The sequence below is a fragment of the Egretta garzetta genome, unplaced genomic scaffold (genome assembly GCF_000687185.1).
Source record: "Egretta garzetta isolate BGI_Z169 unplaced genomic scaffold, ASM68718v1 scaffold779, whole genome shotgun sequence".
NCBI lineage: Eukaryota > Metazoa > Chordata > Aves > Pelecaniformes > Ardeidae > Egretta > Egretta garzetta.
Genome location: NW_009260792.1, coordinates 593,350 through 604,575, shown reverse-complemented (window position 1 = coordinate 604,575; position 11,226 = coordinate 593,350). Strand labels below are relative to the sequence as shown.

Below are 11,226 nucleotides of genomic sequence, written 5' to 3'. Positions count from 1 at the left end.
TTCATTTCTGTGGATTCCCCTCTCAATGTCTTGTCATTTAGTCCTTCGCTAACTTACAGTTAACGTGCTTTTTGATCGGGACACTCTTAATTTTAAAAGGCTGAATAAAAGTAGCCACAGAAGTTGAATTCATACTGGGAAGTTTTAAATGGTGCCAGGGACATGCTGAATTATCGCAACCATTAAATTGCTAGCACAGTCCCCAGCACGGCTGCTCTGTTACGACAAGTGCTCTCTCAAGTGGCTCTGAAGCGTGTAGTAACCTGGGCCTGGAGGCCTCTTCTGTGCCTCTGAGGGATGTTTCATTCTTCCCTTCTTCTGTAATTACAGGGTCTGAGCCCTTAGGTTGGGCCATGACTTCTGCACCGTCTTCTCATGCCTTGGTTTGCTCCTGCACATTTCCCCGTGTTGTCCTGAAACATTAAGTCAACTGGTCAAGGCCAATGTCTATGTTTTTTGGCTTTTTCCAGCTCCTGCAGAAAGTCTTCCCCTTAGCCACTTGCAGTTTTATGAAGACTTTAAGGAAATGATTGTGAGATCCGTAATGAGGTTGTCTCCCCAGGAAAGCAAGCGACATTTACCTGTTTCCAGTGTCCCTCTGTGAAACTTGGTAATTTCTCAGATGCTGGCCATGCAAATGCCTTTGAAGTCAAGAAGCTGCCTCCGCTGTTGGCACAGGAACCTTCAGCAAGAGAAAACCAAAGCCCGTTTTCTAGTCACCAAAATCCCTTTGCCTAGTTTTGTTTAGGTTTTTGGTTTTGTTTTAAATAAATGGCCAACTGTATTGCAAGTCTGAATTCTGATGCTCTGTTTAAAAGCCAGTTTTTTTTCACAGAGGTTTCTTTATCTCCCCCCCCCTCCCCACCATGTAGCTTTTCCGTGTTCCTATCTATTGCATGCCTTTCTTCCCATCCATCATTCACTTGCACAAAATTTATTCCACACCAGTAAGATGCTAGTCACCATATTCCTGGGACAAGTTTTCCTCCTTAGAGGACTGGTAGTGAGAAGACAGTACCTGCAGAGCAGAAGAAATCCCCTTCCTTATTTTCCATTTCCACAACCAGGATGGTGCTTTGATCTTCTGTTAGCTGGTGACAGCTGATGAGAAAATTCTCAGAGAGAAAAAAAGAAACACCTTGTCAGCATGTCAAGCACCCTGGAAGAATTTGAGAGCAGGAAGATTGCTGCCTTTGGACACCGGAGGAGGGCAGGGTTCAGTTTTTAGGGAGTCATGAAGCATGACCTATGCTTTCAGGGACCTGCTCGTGGGACCTTCAGCATCTGTCTGAGGCTTTGCACTCCTCGGAATTGTTAAAGTTCGATCTACATGACTGGTTTGTAGATAAACAATAGTGAGGAATTTAGTGTCTTAAGATTTGTGGAAATTTTCAGCAGTAGCTCAACTCCTTTATGTGCCCGGCAGACGTGGGAGATGCGTTAAAGCCAAGACAAAGCTTTGGCGAAGCTAGGGTGTCATACTTAAACTATATTTTGTATGGGAAAAATGAAGCAGCAGAAGTAGGCAAAAGGAAAAAATACGCAAATTGTTCTTCTATGGATTGATGTATTGATTTCTTGAAAATCATTGCTGACAGTTTCATTTGGGACTTTTTTCAGTCTTGGGATACTTTGCACTCTTCCTTTTTGTTAGTGCATGTAAAACCACCCATGTATTAGAAATAAATTGTTTTGTGATCACAGAATCACAGAATGGCAGGGGTTGGAAGGGACCTCGGGAGATCATCGAGTCCAACCCTGCTAAAGCAGGTTCACCAAGAGCACGTTACACAGGACATCGTCTAGGCGGGCTTTGATTATCTCCAGAGAAGGAGACTCTAACACCCCCCTGGGCAGCCTGTTCCAGGGCTCTGTCACCCTCAAAGTAAAGAAGTTTTTGCTATTAGAGAGGTAATTTAATTTGTCTTCATTGAATCACTAACTTCTAGTCCTTAAATGAGTGTTTTCCCTGTCAAAGGGAGCCGTAGTAAACATGGGCTCTTCTGCAGTTCTAAATGTGTACAAAGTTATTCCTGTGTATTAAAACAACAGAGCTACAGGAAGCTTTAGCTTGGCTCTCAACTGGGATTCAGGCGCTTTCAATGAAATCAAGAATATTATAGAAGTACTGAGGTGAGATTTAACCTCTCAACAATCATATATACATCAGCATACATTAGTAGTAGCTTTTGAAACCGAATGAAATACTTGTTAATGAAATCACAACCGATTGCAAATATTGTACAAAAAAGTGATGACGGTTTCCACAAAAATGCATTTCAAATTAGATTTCTTTTCAGTCGCGTGAATGCTTTTCTCTCTGAAAGCATATTATATATTTGTTCCAGCCTTTCCTTTTCACAGTTGTGGCAGGGAAGAAAATCCATACATTGTACCTCTGTAAGGTTGGAAGGTGTGAGCAAGTATAACAATGGTTTTAAAATAAAAGGCCACAGGAAGCGATATTTACTCTGACTCTTCCAGTTCAAAACTGTTATTAATGTAAAGAAAACCATGTTTAAAGTGTCTTACCACGAGTGAATGCTTTTCTGTTCGGTTCTTACCTTTCGGAAGCGTAGTGTGTCAGCAAGCTCCTCGGACAGTCAAGCTCAGTTCAAGCAACGGGGTATTCCCCTGCCATGGGCATTTCTCTGCCTGTAGACAGACACAGCGGCATGGAGTACGTGTATGCTGGTTGTTTCTAGACGTGGTCAAAACACAGTTTAAGCTTGCAGAGCAGCTCACATCTGATCGTACGGATCAAACCATCTGCTACCGAAATGCATGACAGCAACACTGTTCAGTACCACGGGAAACATTTTGCGGTCAGCGGTGAAGGGTGTTTCAGTAGCACATGGATGCTGGGGCTTTTGTAATTAGGTTTTACAGCAGAGTGATGAGTACGGTGTAATATAGCTAGGGCTTTGAGAAACTGAGCTGAAAACATGTGACAATAGGTTGGTTTTACCTGTCTTTCATTTATTATTTTGAAACAGGTTTTTATGACTTGTCCCCACTAAAGAAATAACAACAGTGCTGGAGGTGGTTTTGCCTCTTGGAGGCCAAGTCAGTGACGTTGAGAGTCAGTCATTAGAGAAGGATGGTGCTGAGCCAGAGTAGGTTTTATTTTTTCTTACCCAGAAGAAGCTAATGTGGGGCTTATTCCAAGCACAGGCAATTTGATATGTTGCTGCAGACGCTGCAGCTATCAAGCTGGTGCAGCAGCAGAAGCAGGGAGGAAGGAGCACCTCGCTTCGAAGACATGGCGGGGAGGCAGCTGGCCATTTGCCGATGAGCATGTAGAGACGGACGCCTACATCAGAAATAGATACCCCAACACCTCCACCCTTTTGTAGTCAACAGAGAGGAATGGGTCTTTTCAGGGCATGATTCATCCTGTTGTAGCACAGGAGCCTAAAACGGCAGGGAAATTGTGCCCTAGAAATACCCATTTATCTCTGTTGGCTCTGAAGGAAATCTGGGGTTCCTAGCTCAAGTCCAAGCATTTGCACCACAGCTCTCTGAAATTAGGCAAGATGAGCTTCACCCCTAGTGTCTATGAGCTAAAGCAGGAGAAGACTGAAATCGTCTTACTTGCATCTTCCCTACCTAAAATCCATAGTTTTTACCTGCTCAGGAACAGGTACTTGCAAAGCTTGCAGGTGACAGGAGTCTGAGTAGAGTATCATATGTAATACTTTTTTTTTTTTATTTAGTTACATATATAGGCATAAAATGCAGGTAGATTCATCCCCAAAGTTACAGTGGCATATTACTGAAACTGGGGTGCTTAAACTATTTTTGTAGCATGAATTTTATCTTGGTAATGAGGCTGCAACAGATCACCTTCCTTCTAGTTTCTGCAACATGTTGTTGAAAATAAAACCTTTTTTAATGCACACCGTACTTTAGTTTTCTCTTTACAGTGCTTTATCTTTTTTACTGATTTGGATTTTACTTAATCAAATCTAGTTGTTTACTCTTGCCTGGAAGCAAATAGGATCTGGGATGTTAGGGCCAGTAAACAAACAGGATGTGCAGTGTGAACACAATGTTTTTGAGCAGCGGGGACCTCTTGGCCACCAATAGTTCCCGGTTTCTCAGCCCAAGCAAGATGGAGCCTTGGAGAGAGGTGGCCACAAAGGTGTGGAGTAGAAGCTGTTCCATTGCTTGGCTTGATGTACGCCCATCCTCTGGCAAGGTGATCGCATAAGAGGGCTTTAACTGGTCTGCCCTTTGTTCATTTTTATTGATCTTGTACCATGGTATTGTATTTTGATGCTTATGTTTGGTAGAGTAGGTAGGTTATTTGTGCAGTTTTTGCTTTTGGTTTTGTTGGTTGGTTTTTTTTGTTGTTCAGCAGACTTGTCCATGATGGAAGCCCATAGAAATACTAGTTTTGTTTCTTAATGCTTTCTTTTTTCCCTGATTACCCTTCACCACAGTTGTTGCCGAGACATGTTTTACAAAACACAGAGCAATTTAAAGTTACTGCCTTTTAAAATTTCTAATTGCACTTTTTACTTCCAGTACTCAAGGTCCAGACTCTTCCCTAGGAGAGACTTCCTCCCATAGCTGTTGTCCCGTTGTTGTCTGGTTGAGCCAGTAGCTCTGATACCATTTTCTGATGGTGGCAGTGTGCGTAGTGGCAAGATTGTGAGACATGAGCAATTCTTAAGAAAGCTCATAATCGCATGGTGGTTTTTCTTCTTGTGTGGTTAAATAGAAAACCTGCTTGATCCGTGTGTATCTGTGCTCTTCTGTGAAGGGTGAGACCAAATGTGCATGTACTTGTTTTCTCAGACGCGTTTTAGAAACTTTTTTGTTTGTTTTCTTGTTTTTAAGCTTGCCACATTCATAATGTGATTTATTTTTATAGTGAGAGAGCCTTAGAGATACACTAGGCTTTCTTTGAACTTGCTCTGCTATCATCAGCTATGACTTTCTTCCTGCAAATGACATTTTAAGACTCGCTTTGGAAAATACTCTGTCTGTAGTAAATGGTATTTTCTGAAAACCTCTTCCTGTTGAATGGGTGCCTTTTCAGAGAGCTTGCATCTTATTACTATTACTGGTCAGCTTGATTTCTGTTTTCCCAGCTGCCCCTTTTCTTGAGTCTGATGCAAAATAACTATTGAGACAGAAGAATGATGTCTGAAAGCAGACTTAGGAAGGAAAGCGGAAGGGAAGTCAAGTCAAGTGACTAAAGCCATAAGAATTAGAGAGGGAAAGTATTAAGGCATGTATATCAAGCACTCCCTGTTACACCCCTTGTTCTTGTAGCAAGTGTCCCCTAAAATAGTGATCTTCAACTAGTGTCTCCTGTGAAATTTGGTGCCTGTGAAAGCTTTATCCAGTCCTGACAGCCACCCCCAGCTTGACGGGAAGAGCAAAACATAAATGTGCTTGCAGCAAGTTGCTTGCCCAGTATTGTTGCCAGCAAAGTTTAGCATTTACTATGCTGTGCCACTCCTCTGTATTTTCAGCTTTTATGCTGCAAAATAGTGTTGTGGGAGTCTGGTATTACCTACTGGAGTAAAGTCAATGTATTAGATACTACAGTGATATTCAGCCTCTGGTCCATAGTGGGACACTGCTGCTACTTGGTTTTATGTGCTAATAATCATCTTGTTCTTTGGTAATCCCTCCTTCAAGTGAATGTGGTATAGGTCTCTTAAAGTATTAATCAGTAAGTGGTTAGATTGGATATAGTCTAAACACCATTATTTTAATTTTTTTTCCACCCCCCAGCTCGGTGATCCATCTATTTTCCCTGCTGTCATCGTGGAGCATGTTCCTAGTGCAGACCTCCTACACAACTACTCTGGCTTAACCTGCGTGGATGAACCTAGTGACATGATCACTGAGAGCTCTCTGGACGTCGCAGAAGAGCAAATCATCGAAGATGATGATATCACCCTCACAGGTTGGCAATAAAAACATTTCTGTGCCATGTTTTTGTGCCAAGATGGCTGTCGCTAATGGTGGAAAAAGCTTAATGACAAATAACAACAGGAAACAAAATTATAGTAGTATTAGAATGCTGTTAATTCTGTACAAGACAGAGAAAATGGCATTAATACCATTAGCAGGTGGCTTGCAATCCCAGCTGCACAGCTGATAATGGTGAAGAGTTTCATCCATCAGCAGAGATAAAGAGAGAGTCCTGCTCCAAGTACCAACAAGATTTTTCTTTGCTCTTCATAGGATTTGTTTGTTCTTATTTAATGGTTGCTACGTACCAAAGTAAATGTACATATCAAAATGCAGGAATACGCAGCTTGAATAGATGTACTGCTTTTAGCTTCCTGAGGGTATACAATTAGCCATAAAATGCGCACATTAGTGTGACTTACTGGTGTTAAGTATGCTTGCCATAGTATTCAATTTGGATCTTTAATAATGATTAACACCTAAAATACAGATGTTCTGTGTAAATCCTGTTAGAAAGGGTAGCGCCAAAGAGACAAAAATTCTCAAGAGGAAAGCTTGAAGATATGTCACATTTTTTTTAAAAAACAACCCCTCGCTGAACGCATGCATTTGAAGCATTTTTGCAGAACAAACCTGAAAGGTGGGGTAGATCCTTAACAGAGTGAGAATCACTTGCTGTGTCTTCTTTCAGCCATTAGGCTCCACACCTGGACTGTCTCCAGGGCTGGAGACAGCTTGCTGTTTTCAGTCATGCTTCTGACACTATTTCCAAAGGCATATTCTGATACAATCTTTTACCACCAAAAGCAAAACAAAAACTCCACAAAACTTGACATGAGGAGCAGCTCACAGAGTAAATTGACATGAGCTGCTCTCAGTAAATGGTTTTATCTGATAAATATGGCTCCTTTTTTTTTTTTGTAGTAGTGAATTATGTGTGAACAAACTGTGACTGTACAAATAAGTTGGCTGATTATTCAAGGTTTTACATACTTAAACATTATTTCAAGTTGAGACCTCTTGCCAACTATTCACTTGCTATTCATATTAATTATTCACACTGCAACTGGCATTTCCTCAGTGTGTTACTTAAGCACCACTTAATGTGACTGTGTGAATTTTTCATAGCAGATTGTTCTTATGAATCCATATTCACTGTAATATATTGTGTGTGAATTTTTACTTGCATGAGTAATTGTGAAACTCTGCTTTTGTGAATGCTCTTGTTAACATTTTTTTTGTTGCTGGTCACATGAGAAGGGTTTGCAAAATGCTGCCAGAGACTGAAAATATGTAATCCTTGTAACCGATGGTGTCCAAGGGTTTCTGGGATACTTTGGAGGCAGACAAGTACAGTATTGTTCCCATCATCCATTGTAGTTCAAGCAGTCTGGTTTTCTTTAAAGGCAAAGTCCTTAGAAAATCAGAGCTTCCACTTTGCAGAGGTTATGGTTGTGAAGGAGACATTAACTAATTGTCTGTTTCACTCTCCATCCTGCTAGCGAGTGTGTGTGCTGTGGGTTTCCTTGGAAAGGGAAGTGCCTGGTTTTGCAGTGCTGGATGAGCCCAGGCCGGGCAGGAACCAGTGCTGCTGCTGAAACCTCTTGCTTAGGACGCAAGGCGGGCAGTGCTGACAGCTCAGTTCCCAGTTTGTGGCAGGGACCCACCCTGCCTGACACGAGCAGGGCAGAACTCGGTGGTTCAGGGGTGCAAAGGCACCCCACAGGAGGTGAGGAGAGGACACTGGGGAAGGAGCCCCCGGTCACCTCCCTGCCCGCTGCAAGCAAGCCTTGGCTGTGGCCGCAGCTGCCCGCTTGCACTGCACAGCTGCCGTGGAAGAGATCTGGTTCAAGCACTCCTTGCCGCAGGCTGCCTCTGGAATGGGGCTAATTGTAACTGAAATTTCCCACCTACTCTATTTTTCAGCTGCTTTTTTTTTTTTTCTTTTTTCTCCTCCCTTCTTTGAAGTTCCCGTCTTGATTTTTTTTTTTCATGGGGTGTGTTTGGTCTCAACAGTGAAATGCATTGTTTTGCTCTTTGAAGCTTGTACCAGTCTTTTCAGTCACTTCCACGCTATGCCTTTGAGAAAGGATCAGACATTATAAAGACTGTACTAATTCCACGTTAAAGTATTCATAAGACTGATGTTCACAGCAAAATGAAACTGAAACCGCCATCATTTGTGACTAAATATTACAGAGAAACGGCTGCTTGATATGCAGGATTTGGGTTTTTTTAACGTTACAGTTTTTCAGTAATATTTCATGACTCTGTCATATGTTAAGCTTCTCTGTTCTCCTAAACTAACAGAAATTAGCAGTAGGTCTCCTGAAACTGCAGCAACTACATTTTAGGTATCTAGCTGCAGAATGATGGATGATGCTATGTTTCTCCATCTATAGGATGTAACTTCAGCCCTTCAAAACCACAGCTATCTCACATCGGTGATTACTTACCTGTAGTGTAAATTACAACCAGCAGGAGACTAAGAGCAGCATCTGTTTCACGTGAAACCCTGCTGAAAGATGGCTAACAACCAGCTTTTTAGTTAGATTAATACTCACACTTTAATTTTTTTATAATTAATAGACAGGCTTGTCTATCACCCTCCTCTTTAAAAGTACTTTTCCCTGGAAGACCTACAATGGCAATTTACATGGTCAGTTTGTTACCAGTATTATGGGACTTTAAATGATTAACTGTCATGTAGTAAAGGGTGATTAAGAAAATAAATGAGAGCGTTTAGCTTTGAATGGTTTTATCTCTAAAGGGAATATTGAATTGGTTTTTCTTTCTCTGAAAAATACAGAGGATAATGTTTTGTGCAGAATAAATTCCAGGTCAACTTGTCAGATAGTACACTTTGCTACACTTTATTTACCTTATTAATGTGACTAATTATTGTTATAAGATGCATAGGAAGGAGGAACTAATTGGATTATGTAACTTCCTGAAAACTTTTTTTTTTTTTTTTTTAACTTTGCCATGGCTGGCCAGTTTAATTTAGAAAAATAACAGTTAATCAAACTCTGCCATTTTGTGATTCACCTGTTCTGGCGTCTTTTTGATGGGACCAGGGAAGCAGCTGCACTGAGACAGATGGTTATGGGCATGAGGGGGAGGAGGGACAGAAAATTTGCACTTAGATGCCCCATGCCCTAATCTGAATTGGGAGCACAGGAGTGTGCATTTTTGTAGATCGATAATGGTGCTTAATAACCATTTCAGAAGTTACTTCACAGCATTTTACTTCACAGCAAGCTGGTCCAGTAGGAGAGTGAAGGCAAAGAGATGTTCAGTGCTGCAGTCCCACACGCACCCAGCGTCGTCGGTGATCATTTATGATGCTACAAAGAAGTCCAAAGGAGTAGTTAGGTGGAAACTGAACTTCATAGTGTTAATGTGTGAGGATTTTGAGTTGACGAGATGCCAATTGTAAAAAAAAAAAACAACAAAAAACCCAAAACAAAACAAACAAAAAAAAAAACCAAAACAACCCCCAGGTACGGTTTCAGTTACTTTGTAAAGAAATTAGTCACTGCCGCAGGTAGTATCTGGTTAAAAACAGTGAGGGTTTTTTCATGTAGCTTCCCAATGAGATTATTTTCCTTACAAATTTTAAAACCTTATTTAAAAAAGAAAACGAAGGGTGACGTGCAGGTCTCCTGAAATACCTGTGTTCTTAAACTCAGTTTCCCAATGTCATTTCACAGTCAGCTCACGGTTGATATGAAAAAGCAATCGCTTAAATTTAACAGCCAGCTATTCTGCAAAAGGGGTCTCTGTCCATGTTGGATGGATCTCTTTCAGCTTTGAGCAACTTTAGATTTCTTCCAAAGTTATTTTGAGGTTCTGCGGTCCCTGTTTTTGTCTATAGTAAAACCAGCACTGAATTTAAACAGAGCTGTGAGTAGCACAGCCCTTATCTTGGCCGGGACAAGGACTTGTGTTGTCCACTGAGCTGCCAGCCACCAGAGAAGCAACAGGAACAGGATGGGATCCCTGAAAAAGGTGTAAAGTTTTCAAAAAAGACACTAGGCAGGGGTAGGGAAACCAGGACTTTGGACTGAGGCGGGGAGCTTCCAGCGTGCGTGGCACCGGTGAGAGGAGCAGAAGGCTGTGTTCGGGCAGGCCTCGCGCTGACGGCCAGCGCTGATTCATAGCGAACCTGGATTCACAGTAACTGGGCTGTAATTGGCGGGCAGATACAGAGGATTACTTTTGTGGCTTGCCAGATAAACAAGAACTTGTAGAGTACCCTGGGTAAAAAAAATGAAGTTACTTTTGGGTGTGGTTTTCCCTTTCCCCTCCCTCTTTTTTTCTCCCCTTCTCCTTTTCATTTTCCTTCCCCCCTTTTTTCCTTCCCTCTTTTTTACTTTTTTTTTTAAACTTTTTACCTATTTAAGATAACATTTGAAATCTGATGCTTCTCAGAAATTAACTCTATCATTCTTTCAGCTCTGACTTTGCCAAAGTGTAACAAATAAGCTATTTCATCCCAATTCCGCTTAAATTTGCGACTGTCTTATAGCTACTGATGATTGGAATACCTTTCTGGCAACATTAAGAGAAAAACGAAAATAACAGACACCAACTTGCCCTTGGTATTTGAATTGGTTATCTCCGAGCACTGTCTCAAGTTGAGCAATGCAAATTAGCATCTTGCTGCTAGTAGGACAGAGAGGTGGTGCTCCATCTCCCTTGCGCAGTACCCCACACCTTATTTGTATTAGCTCTTGAGTTCTTGTAACTCAGCTTGCTAACCCAGCAAAACCCCAAAAAACTTCTTTTGAGCCCTTTTATAAAACTAAATGGTCTCGCTGCGTGATCGCAGAAGTGTGAAGCCTGGCTTGTGTTAAGTGACAGGAGTTTGGATCATGAACTAGAGGCAGAGATGGGAGGAAAAACCACAGCCCTTCTTTTTTCAGCAACAGGGAAATACTAATTTGGCTCAAACCACCTTGTGAAGTCATCATCTAAGAAGAGGCTTGAAGGGTATTAGCAAGGGCATTAATGTGGTTAAGAAACTTATTTTTGCCATTCCGTGTCTGTGGATAGACAGATAGCTGGCACTCCTTATGGTTTTTTGAGCATCAAATTATATTAATTTCTATGTTTACGTTATTTATATGACTACTGTAAGTTCCTTTCATTAGTCTTGGATATGGATGGTTGATTTTTAGCCATGCAGTGTAACAGGGATGTAAAGCTGGCAAACTCTGCCTCGCCTGCCATTATTCAGGGTGAAGAATTGGCTGGGCCATCACCCCAGTACCTGACAGGCAACACGAG

General features: G+C 41.6%; 1 protein-coding gene across 1 annotated transcript in view; it reads left to right on the top strand.

Annotated features, from left to right (window-relative positions):
• ELF1 (E74 like ETS transcription factor 1) overlaps positions 1 to 11,226 on the top strand; it is a 40,616-nt gene that overhangs the window by 3,452 nt on the left and 25,938 nt on the right. Inside the window, exon 3 of the mRNA XM_009646711.2 lies at positions 5,752 to 5,926. Coding sequence (XP_009645006.1) covers positions 5,752 to 5,926 — 175 coding nt within the window. The remainder of the gene's footprint in view (positions 1 to 5,751; positions 5,927 to 11,226) is intronic.